General features: G+C 35.8%; 1 protein-coding gene across 1 annotated transcript in view; it reads left to right on the forward strand.

The window, feature by feature from the left end:
- DMD (dystrophin) overlaps window positions 1-22,146 on the forward strand; it is a 2,004,585-nt gene that overhangs the window by 1,405,305 nt on the left and 577,134 nt on the right. Inside the window, exon 49 of the mRNA XM_082716529.1 lies at window positions 1,446-1,563. Within this exon, the coding sequence (XP_082572655.1) occupies window positions 1,446-1,563 (118 nt within the window). The remainder of the gene's footprint in view (window positions 1-1,445; window positions 1,564-22,146) is intronic.

Raw genomic sequence — 22,146 nt, forward strand, 5'->3', positions numbered from 1 at the left:
CCCATTCTGAAATTTGTTCAGTACTCTCCAACTGACTTATGCCACTTACTTCAATAGCTGTCTTTGGCAATTTGTTCCATATTTCAAACACCCTTTTGTGTAAAGAAACCATAAAAGTTAGAAACCTGAAAATTGGATTTTTCTTCTGAGCAATCACAGTTTATAAATGTGGAAAATTGGTTAAAAGTTAGCCCCTCCAATTTTTCAACACAGAGAGGGGAAAATGCTCAAAATAGATGTGTAATGTTTGGATAAGTTCTTGCCATTATTTTAATATTACCTAAAGCAATTGAGCTGAAATCACAAGGCCTGTCTCCCTACCTGTTCACGAAAGAAACATTGTAAGATCTTCAAAACTTGGCCTTTCTCAACCCAAAAATCTTTAGAAAATCAGCAGTTGTCAAAGAGCTTAGTAGTCAGCTAAGTTTCAGGAACATTACCATGTACCCCATTTCATCCCTTCACATTCACTGGCCTCATGAGGTAGTGGAAACAGCTTCAGATTTAAAACCATAAAGACTTCTAGCTTAGTTACTAGTGTGGTTATTAGGAGAATAAAAACGAGAAAATGTGTGTAGGACTTATAAACTAATAACAAATATTCATTATATTTTCCCAAATTGAAACAAAATGTGTTCCATTTTAGAGGGGAAAAAAAGGGAGAGATCTTTTTTTTGCCAAACTTCTTTGTAAACATCACTGGGATATGAGCCCTTTAGTGGAGGGAGAGTAAGGTGACAGAGACAATAGTTGGACACTAGAAGGAAGGATTTCTTAATAATTAACAATATTGCCTATAAATAAATACATAAATAAGTAAATAATTCTTAGCTTTATTCTCTTGGTACTCTTATCCAATGCAGTATTAAATTAAAGTCATTTGTAATACAGAGTATGAATACTAATACTTCCTTTGGGGAAGGACTGACTTGGTTCATCTGCATCACCCTCTCATTTTATAGGTGAGGAATCTGGGGTACAAAGAAGTTAAGTAAGTTACATCTCTTAAATCACTTCCACGCTTTTCCTGGTTCTAAAGTATATATCTGAATTTTGACACCACACAAAATGAGACTACAAATAGAAACAGCTATCTTTTTTAAATACGTTGTCATAATTCAAAATTGCATTTCTCACTTGTGGCGCTCATACACTGGCGTAAGTAAACCCAGGTTCTCTAAAACACCTCCATCTAAGCTCTTAAATAGTGAAGTAAATCTATAATCAAGATTTTCATTTGAAATATTTTTGGGTATCTAAGAATGAAGCACATTTCTTGTTGAATTGTTCTCTATAAAGCCTTACACATTAGAGATTTATATCCATAACATCTTTTTTTATTTCCAAAAGTGCTTTGGTTTTCAAATTGCGCTTTACTTTGTATCACATAAAAGGAATGCGCAATGCTAGAGAACCTCAGTACTAAGTTGTTTTTTTTCCTTCAGGCGACACTGCAGGATTTGGAACAGAGGCGCCCCCAATTGGAAGAACTCATCACCGCTGCCCAGAATTTGAAAAACAAGACCAGCAATCAAGAGGCTAGAACAATTATTACTGATCGAAGTAAGTCTTTGAACAAGCATGTGAAACTTAAGGAAAGATGTTTGAAAAGTTTCAATAATGACTTAAGTTGATTTACTTCCATTGAGTTGATAAAATTGTGAAAAAATTATGGGTGGCTCAGTGGGTTAAGCCTCTGCCTTCGGCTCAGGTCATGGTCTCAGGGTCTTGGGATCGAGCCCCGCATCGGGCTCTCTGCACGGCAGGGAGCCTACTTCCCCCTCTCTCTCTGCCTGCCTCTCTGCCTACTTGTGATCTCTCTGTCAAATAAATAAATAAAATCTTTAAAAAAATTTTTTTTGATTACATAAGTCATTGTAAATTATAACTCTTGTACTAAGATTTTTCAATCCATAGTGTTATCTTTCCATAACTGAATATAATTCCATGAAGGAGAAGAAAGAAATTTTTCATCAATCTAGGCTCTGTAGATGCAAAGCATGGAGCGGCAGGCATGGTGAGCATGGTGTGGCAGAACATTTGCTCCTCCCTTGTCTTCTTTCTGGGCTAGTGCCATGGAGACATCAGTCTCTCCCTCATATTCTTGGTTCTTGGTCCAAGCAGGCAGTTGCTTCCTGGACCATCTTTCATTCCCTTCTGCAGTGACACTTTCATATCTGGACTTTCCCTCTGTTACTGTGATGCCCTCATTATGTAACAACAGAAATCAGTGTACCATTCCTTCTGCCATACTAGACTGGGTGGGAATCTTGGGAGTCTCTTTAAGGCCCCTCTGCCTAGACATTGTATCTACTCCTTTCTTCTTTACACAGAGTGATTCAGAGTACCTGTGCATAGTGTCAGGAAAAGGAATAGAGGAAGCAGAAGGGGAAACTACTCTCCTTCTCTTTCCCTCAGAGGTTCTCCTCAGGAATGAGGCCCGGCTCACCTCTGCTCTCTCTGACTCTCGTGCATCTTCCCAGGTTTCCTCCCTTCCCTCTCTCTACCTCCCCTTCAGGGACACACATCAAGACGAATTTTTTTTTAATGCCCCCTGTCAGGTCCCCTCTCATCCCTTCTCACAAACAGAGGGATTGTTTTCTAGTGTGAGAGTAGGGAATTTTTTTCTAATAGGGAGTAGGGATGAAAGATCATTTCATTGCCTTTTTTTTTTTTTTGCTTCCAAATCTTTTGTCTTTTTCTAGGCCTAGGCTTTTGAACCTCAAAAAACAAGAATCTATGTCTTCATAATTTACATTCTCTTGCATTAGCACTAGCCTGAGGAAGTGGAAGCAGAATGTTTTGCAGCTAGTACATTGGAAGGAACAGAAAAAGTAACCAATATAAAGAGTTAATGTATGAAAAATATTATTGGTCATATTTGTATGTGTTAGGTAAATAGTGATAATAGCTGGAATTCATTGAGTTCCTCTTAGATAGCAGATAATAGGTGTTGTGTTTTGTGTGTGGGCATGTGTACAAAATCTTTATAATATCAGCTACATTTCATAATCCCTCATTTTATAGATGAGGAAACATTCTGAGAATGGTTAATCAAATTGCTCAAATTTACAAAACAAACAAAGACCAGAACTTGCAATTTACAAATATTTCCTTCTGTATTGAAAGTATGTGTTCCTTCTAGAATGTTTACCATGTCCCATCCTGTTTTATTGTTTTTCTTAATGACCTTAATCACTAGGACTAGGATTAAATACTTTTTTGGTCTGCAAATTATGTATGTTTTAAATCACTTCCTAAACACATTCCTCTTTCAGTTTTCCTGATTGTTAATTAAAATACTTTTCTTGATTTTGAAATTTTAACTCTTTATTGTTGCTCAAACGATGTATTTGAATATGTGCTAACTAACACATTAGTTGGGTAGTACTCGTCACTATATGTCTGATCTCAAGTCTTGGTGGCTTACCATAGTATAAGTTTACTTCTTTTCTGGTGCAATCCAAAATAAGCAGCTGTCTATGAAGTCATTCAGGGACTTAAGCCCCTTCCATCTTTTGTGTCCAGATCATCTGAGTCCTATGCATTTAATGGGCAAATGAGGAATAAACATAGTTCTTTAGAACTTATCATGAGACAGGCCTGGAAGTGGTTCGTAGTCTGTTGGTTAGAACTTGTCACATGACCACATCTTATTGCAAGGGAAACTGCAAAATATTGACCAGTGTTGAGCCAGGGAAAGAGAGAAGCTAGTTTGGTAAGAAACGGGTCATTCTCTTCCATAACTAATTTGGACAGAAAGAATACACTCAAGTTGTAGAGTTCTGTGTAAGTTATAAAATATTTGTATAACCAGCAAGGCAAGAGCAAAATCTCCTTGTAATGATCAACACAGAGAGCTTTTCAACTGATGTAGTAAAATGTTTCTCCCTCATGCTGGAACGATGAGGCTTCTTCATCAGGTCGCAACATAGTGGTCCAAAAGAATGAGTCTTAGTGAATGATTTACTCAGTATAAGACTGAATTCCCATTACACAGTTAAGTAATCTGTTTCTTGCCTGAGAAATATGGAAATTTGGCAAAAATGTTTATGCAAATCTGAACACACTATATAGGAAGTCATTTGTCATTTTACTAATGAAAAATAACTTCTATTTTTTTTTCCCTAAGAGGAAAATAACTCTAATTTATTTTATACTATCCATTCAACATTGTCTAAACATTTTCCATTATCCCTTACAATCTGTTTTTTTTTTTTTGATACTGTATTGACTTTTTTTTTCATGATGTAAAGTTAAATTGAGTGACAGGGGACAAATTTTTATGTATCTGCTAATATCCAATAATTTGAACAGTTCTGTTTCTCTAAGCTTTTGTCTTTTAGGAATGAATACCTTTATGAATATTTGTAGTATAGTGGAAAGATCCCAATCCCTGTGGTAAAAAAAAAAGCATTTCTTAAAAGCCAAGTATCTGTTGAGACATGTTATATTGCTTATTAAGAGCCTAATCCAGAATCTTTGTGCCAAATATGCCCAGAGCCTCTAATGCTACTACCAGGATAATTCTGACAAGATATGTTTATCTAAACAATGTCATTTGCAGCCCTGCTGTGCTTCAGTTTATCTCTCCATTTTAAATCTGTGAAACGGGATGGAGATTGAATACTCATAAAGTTTCAATCGTGTTCAAAATAGCATTTTCTTTAGTATAGATTTGGCTTTCAGGGAATGAGCAGAAATAAAATACTTGCTCATAAAATTGTATTTTCTTATTTGAAGATTTCAATAGTCCTTTTTTATTGCCCTGAAACTTCTAGAAATACTTAAGAAGGAATCAGCTAAATAAAGAAAAATATTCAGTAAGAGGATAATGCTATATTGAAACATTTTTCCTTCTTTGGTAAGTCCCAGTTCATAACTTCGAACAGTTGGGGGAAATCTATATATACTTATTGCATTCTATCAAGAGAAAAGACCAGTACAAAGCAATTCCTCTCTACTAGTAATATCCATGCTAAAATCTCAAGTAATTGGGTCTGCAAAATAGCAACATGCTTCACCATATAAAACGATTTCCACAGTATCTGTTGTTTTCAGGTGATTGTATTGATGGAACTCATGTTGCAATAATCTAGGTGAGAGAAAAATGTCATTCTAAGTGCATTCAAATAAGAAATTCTCCTTGCCATTTCTGATGTTCAAACTGCTCATTTTCCTTCCATCTTTTGGTTGCTGAACATGTCAGCCATTCCTGGTCATTTTCTCCTGCATAAGGGCTAGCTAGGTCAGGGGAGCAAAACTAAGTAAGATTGAAAGGATCTCAGATTGCTAAGTGGGAGGTTTCTGAACTATGCAAAACTCTTATTCATGCCCATTGCTATGACAGATCATAATACCATAATACCTCATATAGCAGTGAGGGAGATATGGAAAAAAGGAGTTCATCTCTCTTATTGGTTCATTTATTCCACAAATAATATTGGTGAACATGGCTCATTTGACATTTGTATTTTATAGCCTTGCTTCTATAGCTTCTCCTGCTATATAACCCCCACCATTACCATTTTAAAAAAATCTATAACAACAGCACATACAGCTTTTGAGGGCAAGCTCCCTGGGCTGCCTTCTTAGTAAATTCATGACCCTGAACAAACAGCTAATCTCTGTAAACTATCTGATCTTGGTCACCACCTTTGTATAATAAGATTACTTGTATCTACCTCAAGGTTGGGAGAATTAGATGAGATAATACAGGAGGTGCACTTAGATCCAAGCCACAGTAAGAGCTAAGTAAATATTAACTCTTGTCATTTTAATTATGATCTAATTGGATTGTTTGAATGCTTAGTGGGAAAGCATTTAATAAGCTCTTTGGTAGCTGCCTGGTTCTCATACTACAAAGATGAAAAGAGAGAAGTTAAAAAGAAAACGGAGAAGGTTGCTTTAGAACACACGGAACAACATATATAAAAAAAAAAATTAAACAAATACATGAGTGGTACTATAAAAAAGCAAGACAATTCATGTAAGTTATTTTATTTTCAATATTTACTATGACCTTAGGAGGGTAGATATTATTTTTCCCATTTTAGAGATTGAAACACTGAAGCTCAGCAAGCTTAAGTAATGTGCCTAGAATTGTAGTAACATGGCAAATGAGGGACTAGGATTTAAACTAAAGTCTATATGATTTTAAAGCCCAAGGCACATCAAAGGAAAAGCATTGGTTAGTCAAAAAATACAGAAAGAAAGAAAGAAAGAAAGAAAGAAAGAAAGAAAGAAAGAAGGAGGGAGGAAGGGAGGAAAGGGAAGGGAAGGAAAAAAAGAAAAGAGAAGAGAAATGAAAGAAAAGAAAGAGAGATAGAGAAAGAAAGAAAGAAAGAAAGAAAGAAAGAAAGAAAGAAAGAAAGAAAGAAAGAACTGTGAATATTTGACAACTGAAAATACTAGTCACTGCTATAATCTGGATATAATTTTTACTGCTCCCATTTATATTGTTGTCTTCTATGCATTTGGTCATGGAATCATAGGATTGTCTCTCCCACATGTTGGAAGTGTATAGGATGGCGAACCTCTGTAATCTTCTAGCTGGCGACTTTGGCCAAGTGGATTCACTTCTCTAAGCTACAGTTTCCTCATCTGTGAAGTGGGGATAATGATAATACGTAAACTTGTATGGTGATTATGGAGATAAAGTTATGTGAGATTTCTAAAGTGAAGACCTCGCATGTGCTGGATGCTCATTAAATGGTCCATGCAATCATGGTGAGATGAATTTTGTACAGAGGAGCTGGAGATGGGAGAATAGGAAGGGGGGGTGTACCATACAGCCACTTAGAAGCTAAACCAGGAGAGGAGCTTCTGCAACGGAATGCCCAGTCTTAAGAGAGATTTATTTCCTTTAAAATTATTTTTTCATCTCAACTTCTTTCAAACCAGTCTGCAATTCTTTGAGAAATTTGGTGACATTGTATAAATTTTATGGAATGAGTTCATATCGTATTGCTTAAAGAGCTGGTACACAGGACTGTAGAAGGGAGAATGTTCTGCTGCATGAGAATTAAAATACTCTCACAGCATTTTTGAAGTAACTGACAGTTTTATAGCAGCTTTGTCAACCTATCATTCATTGCTGCAACCAAATGTATGAAATCCTTCACGGTGAAATAAAAAGACTTTGTTGTTCTCCGTGTTTTTATGAAATCTCTATTGCTAATGAAATGCCAGCCAATATTTTCCTCTCAGGTATTATCTATTAGAGAGCTGCTTATTTTAGAAGAAGTAGAGTCAATGTTATAAATTTCCCTCTTTTGACACCTAGCACCTGCTGTCAACCTGTTACAACTACAAGCAGCTCTCAGAATTTACATTCACCAGGATGCCACTGGCAACCGAAGAGTTCAGTTCAGTTCAGTAAATATTTGAATGCTTATTCTGTGCTGTTAATATCAGATGTGATGGTTGGGATAGAGGGAAAAATAAGATTCAGCCTTTGTCTTAAAAGAGCTTACAATCAAATGTGGGTATATAGGCAAGTCTATCTGGGCAAGGCAGTCTAAGTACTTCAGTAGGGCAGTATTAAGAAATCTTCAGAGAGAAGAAGAGGAAGGAAGATTAGATCTGAATGAAGGGGTTCTAGAATGCTTTTAGAAGGAGGTTCAATTTGAACTGGTCACGAATAGGATTTTGAAAAGCAGAAGGAGGCTGGGAAGGAAAGGATATTTCAGGAAAGGATAAGAGAAGAAGACATAATTAGTCTTAAGTTAGCTGTGGTGTGACAGATGAATTTGTAGAAGTGGGAGCATGTCTGTGTGTATGTTGTGGAAGATATGGGAGTAAAAGCAAAGAGACAAGGTAGGAGGCAAGAGAGCCCAAGCTAGAGCAGTGGCAGTGGAGTGGAAAGAAATAACTGAATTAAGACGTCCAGTGGAGCTAGAATTAACAGGATTTGGACATTGATTGGATCTGTGGAATCTAAGAGAAAGATTGCCTTTTAAGATTTTGAGATCCAGTGCTTTGGAATATGGTAATATAACCAGAGACAGATTCAGGACAAGTTGCTGAATATGGGTGATAAAATAATGTGCTTAAGAAAACGTGAGTAGAGATTTCAGAAGCAAAGTTACTTATAAGCAGATTTGGAAGTTACATGACGTAGATGAGTTTGCAAAGAGATAGAGAGCCAGATGAAAAGAGTAGACCTAGGGAACAGTCTGGAACTTGGCTTACATTTAAGAAATGTAGGAAGAGGAGTTAGCATCAGGTCTCCCAGTGGCAAATTAAGGTAAATATGCCTTTAGACAAACACACACTGAAGAATGAGTTTGTAAGTTTTGTTCTATATTTTGTTTTCTGTATCTTCTGCTGTACCACCAGTCCAAAAACACAAGTTTACAAGTTTCTTCCTGGTTCTTAGTGATACATTGAATAAAAAACACCCTTCAGCTGAGAGTTACAGATGGTTGTGTTTATGTAGATCAGATTTTGGAGTGACTTTTCAGTATACCAAGACAAATAGATGACCATTTGCCATCCAGGTCTAGTGAACCATTATGCTTTTTGTTTTGTATGTTTCAGTTATTTTTCAAATACTTTGCACAAGTAACAGACAGTTAACAAAAAACTTTATTAGAAATTTTAGTAAGAATTGAACCCAAAAAACTTAGTATCAAATAAATTTGGAGGTACAAACAAATGATGTAGTGTCCCACATCATTTTAGCAAAGTAAGATGGTCCAAGTTCTTCAATAAAAATGTAATGAAGTCCTTCCTATTGAACAACTAGCTAGATTAAAATGTGCTATTTTCTTTCTGTCCTTAAAAGTATATTGTTTGTTCATCAATCTTTGTGTTTGCTTATCATCTGGAGACTCACAGTCTAAGATTTCACCTGTATGATCAATTTCACTGTCATCACTGGGGTTTAGAATGCTGATTTCTGTCTCTTTGCATTTATCTTCTATTCTGTCTAATAATCATAAACATCTTCCTCTATCAATTTTCTTCTCTTTGACATAATGAGACTAAAATGAAAAGTTCTACATTTTCAACTCTCTTCGATGAAAGCTAAAAACAGACTCCAAAGGTGTTGTCTTTGTTCTTCTTTTATACTTCTTAAAGATGCACTATTTGGGACAATGTAATAAGAAACCTAAAGGATGAGGTTTCTTCTTCACTATGTATTATCCTTCTATATAATTCCATCATTCTTTCATTTGCAACTCTTTTTAGCATACTTAGGAAAAATGTATGATTGGTGATGAAAGAGCAAAATGTTTACAAATATAGGAAAAATAAGATTACTAAGACTACACAATGTATCTTAGGTGTATGAAAGGCTTCATTAGAACCATATGGTAATTGAAAGATAAAATGAATTTTATTTTATTGAAAGAATAAATAAAATTTCACTTTGTTTTTTGGTAGACCATCCAGAAAGAATAAAGTCAAAAACACCAATTTTTACAAATAGAACTTCTTAAAAAAGAAGCTCAAGATATATATTTGGGTACAGTCAACCTTGATAGTATGCCAAGGGTTAAGCAAAATATCTCTTGCTCAATCCCACTACAAAAATAAAAGTTTTACTACCTGTATTTCTATGATTATTATTCTATTATTATAATATTAATCTTTTCTTCCACTATTGTTATTCAATAGGAATGAGGTTGTTAGCATTCCCCAGAGAACCCTGTATATACATATATGTATACATGCATATATATATTTAATGTATTTAGCTGTATTATAATATTAGTTTTATATATATGGAGAGAGAGAGACAGAGATTTTAAAGAATTGGCTCATGAGATTGTGGGAACTACAAGTCTGAAATTTTTAGAGAAGGCCAGAAGGATAGATACTCCATAAAAGAGTTCATACTGCAGTCTTGGGTCCAAAGGTAGCCTGGAGCCAAAAGTCTTTCCTCTTTTGGGGACCTCAGTCTTTTAAGTTCTTCAACTGATTGGATAAGGCTTACCAACATTATGGAGATGTATCTGTTTTACTTATAGTCTACTAATTTAAATGTTAATCACATCTAAAAAACACCTCTACAGCAGCATCTAGACTGCTGCTTAAACAAACAACTAGATATCATTGTCTAGCTAATTTGACATATAAAATTAGACATCACAGTGTGGTGCATAGTGCCATGTGTTTCTTCACATATAAATTTCATGATTTCTTAATTTTCATTTTTATGCAATTAATAGGGTACCCAGAAATAGACATTAAATTATAGAAATGTTCTTTAACATCTTCATGAATTTCAGAGCTCTATCAGAGTAATCATAACTTAAAAATTTACCTTTAAGAAGTAAGTGTATATGTTTTTCTTTCTTTATAGACTTCTACTTATGTTGTGTTAAAGTAATACTAAACATCTGTCATGAATTAATTCTGTTTTAATGTATCTGATTCTTTAATTCTAAAAGAGGATTAGTATCAAAATATATTTGAACAGAATTTAAAATCCATATAGTGGTCATAATTATATTCAATTATTAATCTTTCCTGTGGGTGTGTAATAGAAATTACACTTATTTAAAATGATGTATCTACAATTATGAACCTAAACAGCATTTTCTAGTTGCTTATTTTTTCATTATGTTTCTTTTAAAGATGAAAGATTTAGATTAGTAAATGTTCTACTCATCTACTTTAAAAACTACACATAATGAACCCATTAAATACATAAGCCAATTAATGAAAATGGGCTTTTTTGTACGATAGAATAAAGATAATGGTGAATACATACAATATAAAGAATCCCACACTCAGACAAAGTGCGCTGGTCAGACAAATACAAAACAGAAAGAGATGTGCCCACAGGAGAAATGCCAGTTTTTCACAGGCTAGCATTTTTATTGCATGGCCTGATGGCGCATTGCAACTGAAGACCTGAAATTCTATTGTATTTTGGTGCCTCTGGGTATAGAGAAGAATATTCCTCCTTGGTGATATCATTCAATTTAGATGAAGTTAAGCTAAGGGTTAGATATGCCATAGATGACTCCTAAAAGGCTTTCTCAGCTCTGCTCAGGTGTTGTAAAAACATAGGAATTATTTGCGATCCACCACTTTTTTTCTTTACCAGAATTTTCTCATTAATAATTTGAAGCAACATAACAAATTGCTTGCCACTAGTCTTTATTCTGTTGTACCTGCCTTAAGGGAAGCATTTATGAAGTAAACAGAAAGGATTAATAGATTTTGACCTTTCTACATGCAAAGGAGAGAGCTGGGCTCATTCTGCTTTTAACCAAGAAAAGGAGTTTGTGGTTGCATATTACTGCAAAACAAATTATCCCCAAACTGAGTGCCTGAAATCAGCAATAATCATTTCCTATCTCACAGATTCTGTTGGCCAGGGAACCGTGAGCACCTTGTTTGAGTGGTTCCATCTTGAAATTTCTGATGAGGTTGCAGTCAGAGGTCAACTGGAGCTGCAGTCATACAAAATTTTGACTGGGGGGGCACCTCGGTGGCTCAGTGGGTTAAGCCGCTGCCTTCGGCTCAGGTCATGATCTCAGAGTCCTGGGATCAAGACCCGCATCAGGTTCTCTGCTCGGCAGGGAGCCTGCTTCCCTCTCTCTCTCTCTCTGCCTGCCTCTCTGTCTACTTGTGATCTCTGTCTGTCAAATAAACAAATAAGATCTTTAAAAAAAAAAAATTGACTGGGGCTGGAGAATCCACTTTCAAGATGGTGTACCTCACTCATATGGTTTGTGAGTGGCACTATCTAGTTGGTTCCTCTCTACACAAGCTTCTCCATGGGGCTGCTTGAGTGTCCCTGTGACTTTGTGTCTGGCTTCCCCCAAAAGTAAACCATGGATACAACGCAAAAGCCATCGTAACTTTTTTGCACCTAGCCTTAGCATTTATAGCGTTACCCCTTCTGCAAATTATTTGTCACACAGTTTGGCTCTGACACAGTGAGGTGGGAGGATGAGGGACTCCAAAAGATCATGAATCCCAGAAGGTGAAGGTGATTGGGATCCCTGTAGAGATGACTACCACAGGACTTAACTGAGCCTTCAAAGGAAAGTTTCCTGAAACTTGACTCTGCATTGCTTTGACTGTCTCCACCACACAACCCGGCAAATATCAGTGCTACTCTTCTGAAAAATGGCAGACCAGTTGTGTGTGCCCTTGGTTATGCATGTGCATGTTGAAAGAAAAAATAACCTCCTGAGATTTTTTCTATAGCTGCTGGATATGTCGATTATTCTCTTACCCCAGTTCCACATGAGAAGTACGGGTTTTGAAAAGAAAAGGAAGCTTTTGAGTTTTGGAGGCCTAACAGAAAGGCCTAGGTAGCTGATAAGTTGTGGGATGATAGTAACCATGATGATGACAGTGGTAGTTATTACTTTGATGTTAGTAAGACAAACATGTAAGCATGTCTTTCCCCCATTTCATTTTAAGAACAAGGTGTTGCTAAAAGCAGCGCATCTAAAATGAGAAGATGGCGTTTAAGTCCTGACTCTGTTCTTTGATAACAGTGGGACCCTTGGCAAGTTCCTGCATCCTGCTCACCCTTTGTTTATCTGTAAAATTAGGCTTCAGATGCCTTTTCATACCAGATTGCTGTTAGGATTAAAGGGAATGGCATATGCAATATCTCTTTTCAAATGGCAAATCACTGCATAAATATCAGTGTCTTAAACATCTTGGGCTTCCATAATGAAATGCCATAGATGGGGTGGCTTAACTGAAAGATGTTTATTTCTCCAAGTTCTGGCATCCAGGAAGTCCAAGACCAAGGTGCCAGCAGATCTGGTGAGAGCCATCTTCCTGGCTTGCAGAGTGCCACATTCTAACAGTGTCCTCACACACTGGAGAGAGAGAAAAGTCTGCTCTCTCCCATCTATTAAAGACACTGATGCCATCATAAGACCCCAACATCGTGATCTCATCTGAACTTAATTCCTAAAGGCCCCACAATCCAAATACCATCACACTGGGAGCTAGGGTTTCAAGATATGAATTTAGGGATGGGGGACTCAAACATTCAGTGTGTAATTATAGGCCCTCCTCGTTATGAAGAGTTCTGTGAGGTCTTCTAGGTTGTTGACACTTTGTTGACATGATTAGTGCTTCGTTGTAAGGCTGAAAGTTTTTCACATCTGGAAAATGGATACATGAAGATTGAGAAATGTTCTTGTGTCTATACACAGAATTTTTAGTACTGCTCAAGAAATGTATCTTCACTGAATTTTGATTCTCTTAAATTCCTACCTATGAATTTAGAAAAAAATAGGTTCTCCTTCAAAATTTTCTGAACTAACAAATAAATGAATGGCTTTATGCTATTTTCTTCAGTATTAAAACAAAAATATTTCTGAAGAATATTCTATTTTTAATGTTTCTGGCTACTGGATAATCTGGTTTATTACCATCCATAAGTCTAACCCTGGGTCAAAAGAGTGAAGCCATTGAGAGTCCCCTACAAAGTCCATAAGGTAGTTCTAGAAATGATAAACTTGACCATTGGAATCCAATTTTTCTTTCATACAAGAGCCATATATCCACTGCCTTGGGCCACAGCTGGCTTTTAGGAAAATGCAATCACTGGAGGGAAAAAAGTTATAGAGTCATATACCACCCTGATTCCATTTGTTATCAGAACAATGTATATTAAATAACAAAATGTTTGAAAATAGAAAATTGAGTCCCAAATGCACACAATAAGAATGAGGGGAAAACACCTTGCTCTATAATTAAACAGAAAACTGTGCCAGGAATTGATAAAACCCAGTCAACCTGCAAATGTGAACATCAAGAGTAATTGTTCAGAAATAAAGGTAATATGCAAAACATAGGAATTGTATAGGCATATGTTGGCTTTTTGAAACAGTGGCACTTTACCTCCTTCTCATTACGAATTTGGTTTAGTCTTAGCCATTGCAGGAACCTCTAAAAGAAGGAGCTCCATCCTGTTGGACAATAAAACAGGGAATTTCTCTTGATCATTACCAGTACCTGTACATTGCTCAGAGTTTTAGCACATGCTTTTATGTTCCTCTCAATGTAGGGTACCATGCCAAACAAAGAATTTGTGTACATAGGGGCAATAGTACCATAAGGGGTACATACCAATCAATGGGATGAGATTAATTCTTAGCATCTGGCAGGGCACTTAAAAGGCTCAGGTTTCCCTCAGTTAGGTGTTTTGGTAATGGAAAACACGTCCCAGAGAATTCCAGAATATATGAAAAATTTCAAACACTTTGGAGGTGTCAAAATTTTTACTGTCAGTACTTGGCAAAATCAGATTTTGTTCAGCTTCTACAATATCTCATAGATAGTAATATTTTATATCTGTGTTTTACATAAATTGGACAAATAATTCTAAAAAATAAGAGTCAATTTGATAGCCACAACCTTGCCTAAAGTCAATATTGTCCTTATTAAATAAATGAGGGAACCAAGGATCATGGTTTGTAATACCCTTCTTAAATTTTCACAGATAGCATATGGAAGAGTCAGGATTTCACCCAAGTATTCTGATTCTAGAAAAGAGTGTTAGATGGCTCTTTTTTCCCCAAACCTATGCTGAAAGGAGACAACATTTGAAAGTCAGTTGTTGAAAATGTATATACATATATATACACATTATGTACAAATGTATATATTCTTATATACTCACATCTGTATATATTTATGTTAATCTTATATATCTATATATTACCTAAAACTCACATATATTTGTTTACATTATTTATTAACTTGTGATAGTTTATTTCAGTTCAGTTAAAATATATTAGGTGTTTTTTGAATCATGATACTTAAATTCCTCACAGGGATTCATTTTTATGCCTTAAGCAAGGTCACTTTTTAAAAAAGAAGCCAGGGTGCCTGGGTGACTCAGTTGGTTAAACCACTGCCTTCAGCTCGGGTCGTGATCTTGAAGTCCCAAGATCCAGTCCTGTATCTGGATCCCAGCTCCGTGGGGAGTCTGCTTCTCCCTCTGATCTTCTCTCCTCTCATGCACTCTCTCTCTCTCTCTCTCTCTCTCTCTCTCAGTCTCTTTCAAATAAATAAAATCTTTTTAAAAATAAATAGATAAATAAATAATAAAAATTTTACAAACTAATAAAGCCAACATAGGTTAAAAGAAAACAAAAAACAAAATGGAACCAAAAAACCAACTTCCTAGTAGAGGACTCTATTACCCTATTTCACTGATAGTTCAGATAGTGATGTGAGGAGCAGTTCTTCCTCCTATTACCATGTTTATAAGTGATGAAATGCCAGAAGTTAGGAATTTCAAGCATCATCTTGTCTCTCTGAGGACATTCTCTCCCTCGTTTATGTTTTATCTCCCTGAGTGAACCGTAAGTTTCAAACTGTTACCCTTTATATTTGAATTCCTTTAATTCTCACATTTTTCTGAAAATAACAGGCATGCTGCAAATACTTACTGATTAAATGGACTACTCATGGGGCAGTTGGCAAATAGTGTAAGGCTACAGGCTGCCATCATCATCATTTCCATGACCATGCCAAAAGCAAAATTTTTTTTTTTTTTTGCCTGAGAACATTAATAAAATGCTCTGCTTAAAAAAGCAAACAAAGAACAAATAAAACCCATAGTAAACACACCCAGATTTTTGAACGTTAAGTGATATTTCAGTTTTAGGAGACTGGGAGTCTTTTTAGTACAATCTCTTATAAGGAGAACAGATTTAAAAAGCACCTTGGTCTGATTGCAGTTCACATACCTCATCCTTGCAGAAAATGTACAAGGCCATTTGAAATATTCTTCACTGCACTTTTGGAGGCTCTGCTGATTTGAGCAAAATGGAAATGAAATGTAAATAGAGAGTTCTTAATCTTTAAAAGCTCAAGTACCCCCCCCCAATCTTTAAAGTAGAAATTTGGATTAGGATTCTCTTTCTCTCTTTTTTTTTAAATGAAAATTTCTTTTTCCTTTTATCATGATGTCTGTTGAAAGGGTTCAGAGAACTCAAAAAAGGAAGTCATATTATAACTTAAGACAAAATAAGAATGTGAATTTGTATTATATAAAGAAAACAGTATATGAAAAAGTCACCTGTTTTCCCTAGGGGAAATAGAACGAATACCAATGCAAGGCAGCCAACAAGATGTGCTATGGCCATTAAAAACATTACATTCACTGACTTTACACTTCATTAGGTGGGTAATGAGTTGTACATATTTTAAGACTTAAAACAACCAACTGACCATGATGGTTTACATCGCTTAGTACCCAAATCTGGGATAGGCACTTGGGAGTTGCTTTATTTCAACCTGCTAACAATATTTTGTTTATGCTTTGACTAATGTTTATTTTTCTGTCCTGATTCTAAATTTATACACCAACATATTGCATCGCTATTCAAAAAAGATTGACTTTAAATATATTTTTGACCTAGAAATTATATAACGGGCTTTTACCATGAATATAAGAGCCAGATTCCTAATTCAAAATTCTGTCCTCTGAAATAACTGGCATATACAACTGTCTAGTTCAGATAAAGATAGTTGACTATGTGAGGGACAAAAAATTTTCCTTCTGCCCTTCTAGGTTCTTGACTGAGGCACCCCTTGTAATAAAAGATTAATAGGAGAAAAACACACAGAAGCTTAATAACATGTATATATCCTATATACGTGGGAGAGACTCAGGAAAATTAAGTAACTCTCCAAAATGGCCTGAGCCACCACCATTAGTACCATCTCCAGCTAAAGACAAAAGAAGATGTTGGGGCAGGGTCAATGATGGGAGGCATTGAGGCAAAACAGCGGTTAGTCAAGGGTGTGGTTGTTCCACAGACAGAAGTCTTCGCCTAGTCCATTGATAGGAGTTACTAGAGATTTAGAGTCCTCCTTCTCCTGGTACAGAGCGGGAGACACCCTTACAAATGGAGATTTCTTCTATATACGTAAATATCTCTTCAAAAAGGGTAACTTTTACTTCATTTTCAGGGCTTTTCTATGCCTGCTCTTTCTTAAAAAAAAAAAAAATCAGTTTAAAATAATCCTTATGCCAAACAGACATATTTTGGGGTGGTATATTCTGTTCCCCTTCAACTAGAATACCAAGTTGGTTTTTAAAGATAGAATTGGCATCGTTAAGGAATTTTAAAAGGATCTCAAGAAAATGTCACAATGCTGCTTTGAAACTAAAAGTAATAAAATTTTTTATTCTATTTTAGTATGCTAAAGTAATTGAACAAGTTATTTCATTTAAAAATTAGCTTCTTTAGTATCATAGTGCACTATGGTAGTAACAAACAGCATTAAATTATGTTGATATATGATTTAGTGTAATTTAATCAGAAATATAATAAATTCATCAAATTGTGCAGTGGTGAACATTCCAAGTTCCTTTCTCATGTAAGTTGTAAGAAATTTAAGGTTAGACACCACCCTTAAAGTATCTAGATTAAGAATTGTACCTAGAAAACAGTTATTAACTGCTTTACTAAATAAGTTTTCACCTTCAAGCTTGTAGAAGGAAATTAAATATAGATTGACTCTCTTCTAAAAGAAACAGAATTGATGAGACTGATGGCTTTCTTTTATAAATGTGTAAGTCTGCAAATATTTAATAAGGACCTAATTTACACAAAGAAATCAATCTGGAGTGAAAGATTATTTTACTCATTTCCCAAAAGCTATAGCTGAATTATACTTTAAACTTGACCTAATCTTTTTACTTAACAGTTTGCATTAATATTTAAATTACATGAAGGGCAAATGCAAGTTAGAATATTGAAATTTTCATTCACACATTTATTTATCAAATTTTGATTATGTACTTGCAGTGTGTAAGGTATGAGTCCAGGAATTATATGGTACTCCAAGAAAGCAGTAACATAGTCTTTTCCATTAAAGTGTTTGTTATTAAGTAAAAGCTGTAAAATTATGATAATGTTAGGATATATATATATATATAATATATATATACATACCATAGAAGAAATGTAAGCAATATTTTCATGAACATTATATGAATTTATGGTTTTTAGTTTGACCATTCATCCTTCTATATACATCCATGCATTTATGCATTGTTCATTGCTTCATTTAATAATAATTATTGAGTGACCATTGAGAGAAAGGGTTGTATAGAAGTTAATAAAATATGAGTCCTTTTGTAAAAGAATTGATAGTGAAGGGGAGACAGATGTGTACAGACAGTAACTTTGATACCAGAACAAAACATAAAATGAAAGATACAAGCGAAGGAAAATGGATGTGCAGAGGAGAAAGAGACTTGGCTACATGAGGGCAGAGACTGTTTTATTTCATCACAGATTTTCCAGGACCTAGGCCAGTGCTTGGCATGAAATAGGTTCAGATGATATGTTTATTGTCTCCTGAAGTAATAGTGGAATATATCATGGAAGAGAATCTGAAGCTGGACCTTTCAGCTGAGAGAAATACATTCCAAGGAGAAGAAATGTTGGAGTCAAAGAATTCGGGGCCTCCAGAATGGAAAGAGACCTTAGAGACCATCTAGTACAATCTTTCTTCTACTTTCTGTCTTCACTACTAGAACACTTTGGTCTAACAGTGCCCTAACATGCACTTTCATTGAAGCAGGTGTCTAAACTAAGGACACTAGGGTCCTATAGACAGCAGACACCAAAGTGAGGTTTGCAAGACAGCACCACAGTGCATGTTTTGAAAGAAAATGGATAGAGACCCAGAAAAGAGTCACTTGGGGAAAATATGAGGGTTCTTCAGAGAAAATGCTTCTGTGAGTGCCCTCCTTCTCATATGGCCCCCCACTTTACAAAGGGAGTTGCTGACATTCTCATTTTCAGAGAGAGGAGTTTCTGTAGGTCCACTAGGAGGAGTGTGTCACTGGGTTTCAAGTTTCTCAGCTGGGAATGATTGCCACCAAAATACAAAACAACATTTACCTGGATTCGGGACTGCAAATGAAAGAGTACCTACAGTTGTCAGGTCTAGAAAAGCTTCATCAAACCCCTCTAGTGATACTTAACATCAGCCAGACGCAGCAAGCAAAAAGTCACATTCTAACAGTGACAATACTGAGTCAGATAAGATCTTTCTGTTCCCCTTCCCTCTCCTCCATCCATTCCCGTTCAACTCTGTTAGGGTGAGAAAGAGCAGCTGGAGGATGAAAGAGAGAGAGAGGAAGTTCACCATACCCACTACTCAAGGTGGTCAGGGACCTGGCCCAGTTGTAGCCTGCACTAGCTGGGGAGAAGTTGTATATGTGGATTAAGTTTGAAGTGTTAATTAACATGCTGGACTGGAAATTCTAATTTTAATATATTAAAATGGCAATAGAACCTTATATTACTTAATGATAACACATGAGAAGGCATGAAACCTGCCCATATTTCTGCCCAGGGCTGGAGAAGAACTACCTCCCTGAACGGATTTAAAGGGAGAAAGGACGACAGATAAATCTGTCTTTATGCTTAAATGCCACATACCCTGATTATTTAACATACAAGTTACACCTTTTACAGATTTTTTTTTTTTAAAGGGAAAACAACGTAAAGGAATTTATGTCAGGATACAAATGTGACTTTTTGCTTGCTGCGTCTGGCTGATGTTAAATATCACTAGAGGGGTTTGATGAAGCTTTTCTAGACTTGACAACTGTAGGATCCTGTAGGATAAATGAGAGTAACACTTGTAATATTTTGGTCTGTCTAAAAAAGTCCGTCAATTACCACCGAAATAGCTTTACTGGATAAATACAAAAATCTCTATAATACTAAAATTGACAAGTAGTCAAAGGCATGGATTTTTGAAAGTATGTGGTAACCTAGGAGCAGTACGTAATAGAGCTGGAATGTTGCCTTCTAAGGATTATTACCGAAGAGGAGGGGTGGCTATTCAGTAGGACAGTAATGGTAGAGCAAATCTGTTGTGTTACAGAACAAGATTCTAGTTGGCTCTGTGGGGGCACTAATCACATAGGATAATTATAACATGGTGGGCTAAAAGAGCCTCCCAAGAAACCATGCCAGTGCTTAATTATGGTGAGTTACTTCTCTGTCCCATCAAAATGTCACGATCCAACCCACAACTGTGCATACGTTTTTTTTTTAATTTTCTTACTTTGAATGTCTTTATACTTCTCCAAGATCCATCCATATCCTCCCCATTCTTAAAAATAATCTTTCAGACAATTTGTCTTTGATAACTCTCCTATAAATTCTAACAATAATTATAAACAAACACTTGACATTCCAAAGGAATAGTCCTCAAGACCATGTGGATCAGCACATCTTCAAACGCCATTACAGGGTATGTGAAGCATGTATTTTCTCCGAAGTGCATACTTTATAGTCCTCATAATAGATCTTTACAGATGAGAAAAATGGGACCTAGAAATCTTAAGTGGAGTAGCTAACAAGCATTTCAATTAATATTTGAACTCAGATCTGGCTGAGTACAAAATACGCATTCTTAACTCTTTCTCCTAAATGTGTTTTCTATTTCAACTGTGTATCGCTATGTAAGTTTCCCACCGGGGCTCCTTTTCAGGGTCTTTTTAATACTTGAGTCACTTGTAAAATGAGTACTTTCTTTGAATGAGAAATCCATTAGACAGAAAAAAACAACTTGGCAATAAATTTTAGGCATTAACCCCATGCCAAGTAATTATCAGAAGGCCCCATGCTTTGAGACTGCACAAGTGTGATCTTAAGATAATGGAGTGAAGCTTGCATTGTGAACCTTCTTGATGCTTTACTTTGTGACATGCTTCACGGATTGGCTTCCTAAAAGATTTGTAAAGCATTCTGGGAAGGTCTGCCAATTAAAAACCGGAGATTGGCTAAAGGCTGGAAGCAATTGAATTTTGAATACAGATGGTGCCAAATTGAATGTTTCCATAGCAACAGACTTTTCCTTAATAACTTTTAGACAGGAAGGGGAACATAAAAGGAAACCATCTTTCAGCAGATGTATATTCCTACAGCATGTTTTCAGATTGGTTTTGGAAGCTAATTTGTACTTAACTAGTGATTGTTTTAAGTGGATCAGAATATTACTACATTCTCCTGAGGAAATATTTTGAGAATAACAGAAATATATTCTAGGAACTTTATAAAGATATTAAAAGGGCATGGTTTAAAAAAAAATTTCTTGGTCTGTAGCCAAGAAACCAGAATTTTATGACTTAATGTTGGTCAAAGATTTCTGAATTCTTAATGTATGTTAAGATTGAAAGGTTAGGAGTGCCTGGGTGGCTCAGTGGGTGAAGCATCTGCCTTTAGCTCAGGTCATGATCCTGGAGTCCCAGGATTGAGCCCCATGGTAGGCTCCTAGCTCAGTGGGGAGTCTTCTTTTCCTTCTTCCTCTGCCCCTCCTCCTGCTAGTACTCCATCTCTTTCTCTCTGTCTCTTTCTCTCTCTCTTAAATAAATAAAATCTTTTAAAAAGGACTGAAAGTTCAGAATATAGTTACAACCAAATAAAAAAGTGATATGTATATCATAGACTTGAAATTGATCTTAATATACACATTCTTCCCTCGGGTTTATGGATTAGTTTTTCATTATCCACTGTGTGAAATTTTTTAAACATTAAGTTTGTAAATCATTTCAGGAAGATCCTTATAAGGAGGTCACTGATAGGGTTTGTATGGCATGTATGGTATGTTTTCATAGATCAAAAGTCTGGTCCTCAGCTTTGCATAGCCAACAACCAGATTTTAATAGTTTAGTAGATTCTGAGATTTAATAGTTTAGTAAATCAGGGCCTAGGGGACTGACCCATGCTTCACAAACTGAGAAGAGATTGGTTTATAAATCATTTGAGAGATGAAACAATAAATTTAAAATTATGATTTTATAATACAACATAAACCTATCAGAAAAATTAATAATGATAATTTGCTCAGGGTGCCCTCCTGAATGAGGGCACACAAAGAAGACCAAAATAGAGATTGCAAGATTTGGTGGTGATGAAAGAATTGGAGGAAGGGTAATAAGGTATTTTTTAAAAGATGGTTCATTAAGTGAGAGAAGCTAGATAAAATGCCCACCTTTACTATCCTACGTGATTTCTAAAATAGAACTAGAGAAATAGAGCATTTCTCTCAGATGGTACCCAGGGCATAATAGCAAGTACTTCCTTCATGGCTTTGCTTCCAGATTCCATGCAACAGGTCTTCCCCCGTCACATACACAGACTGACTTTGCCCTCTCCCCCGCTC

Source organism: Mustela nivalis (assembly GCF_964662115.1).
Source record: "Mustela nivalis genome assembly, chromosome: X".
Lineage (NCBI taxonomy): Eukaryota > Metazoa > Chordata > Mammalia > Carnivora > Mustelidae > Mustela > Mustela nivalis.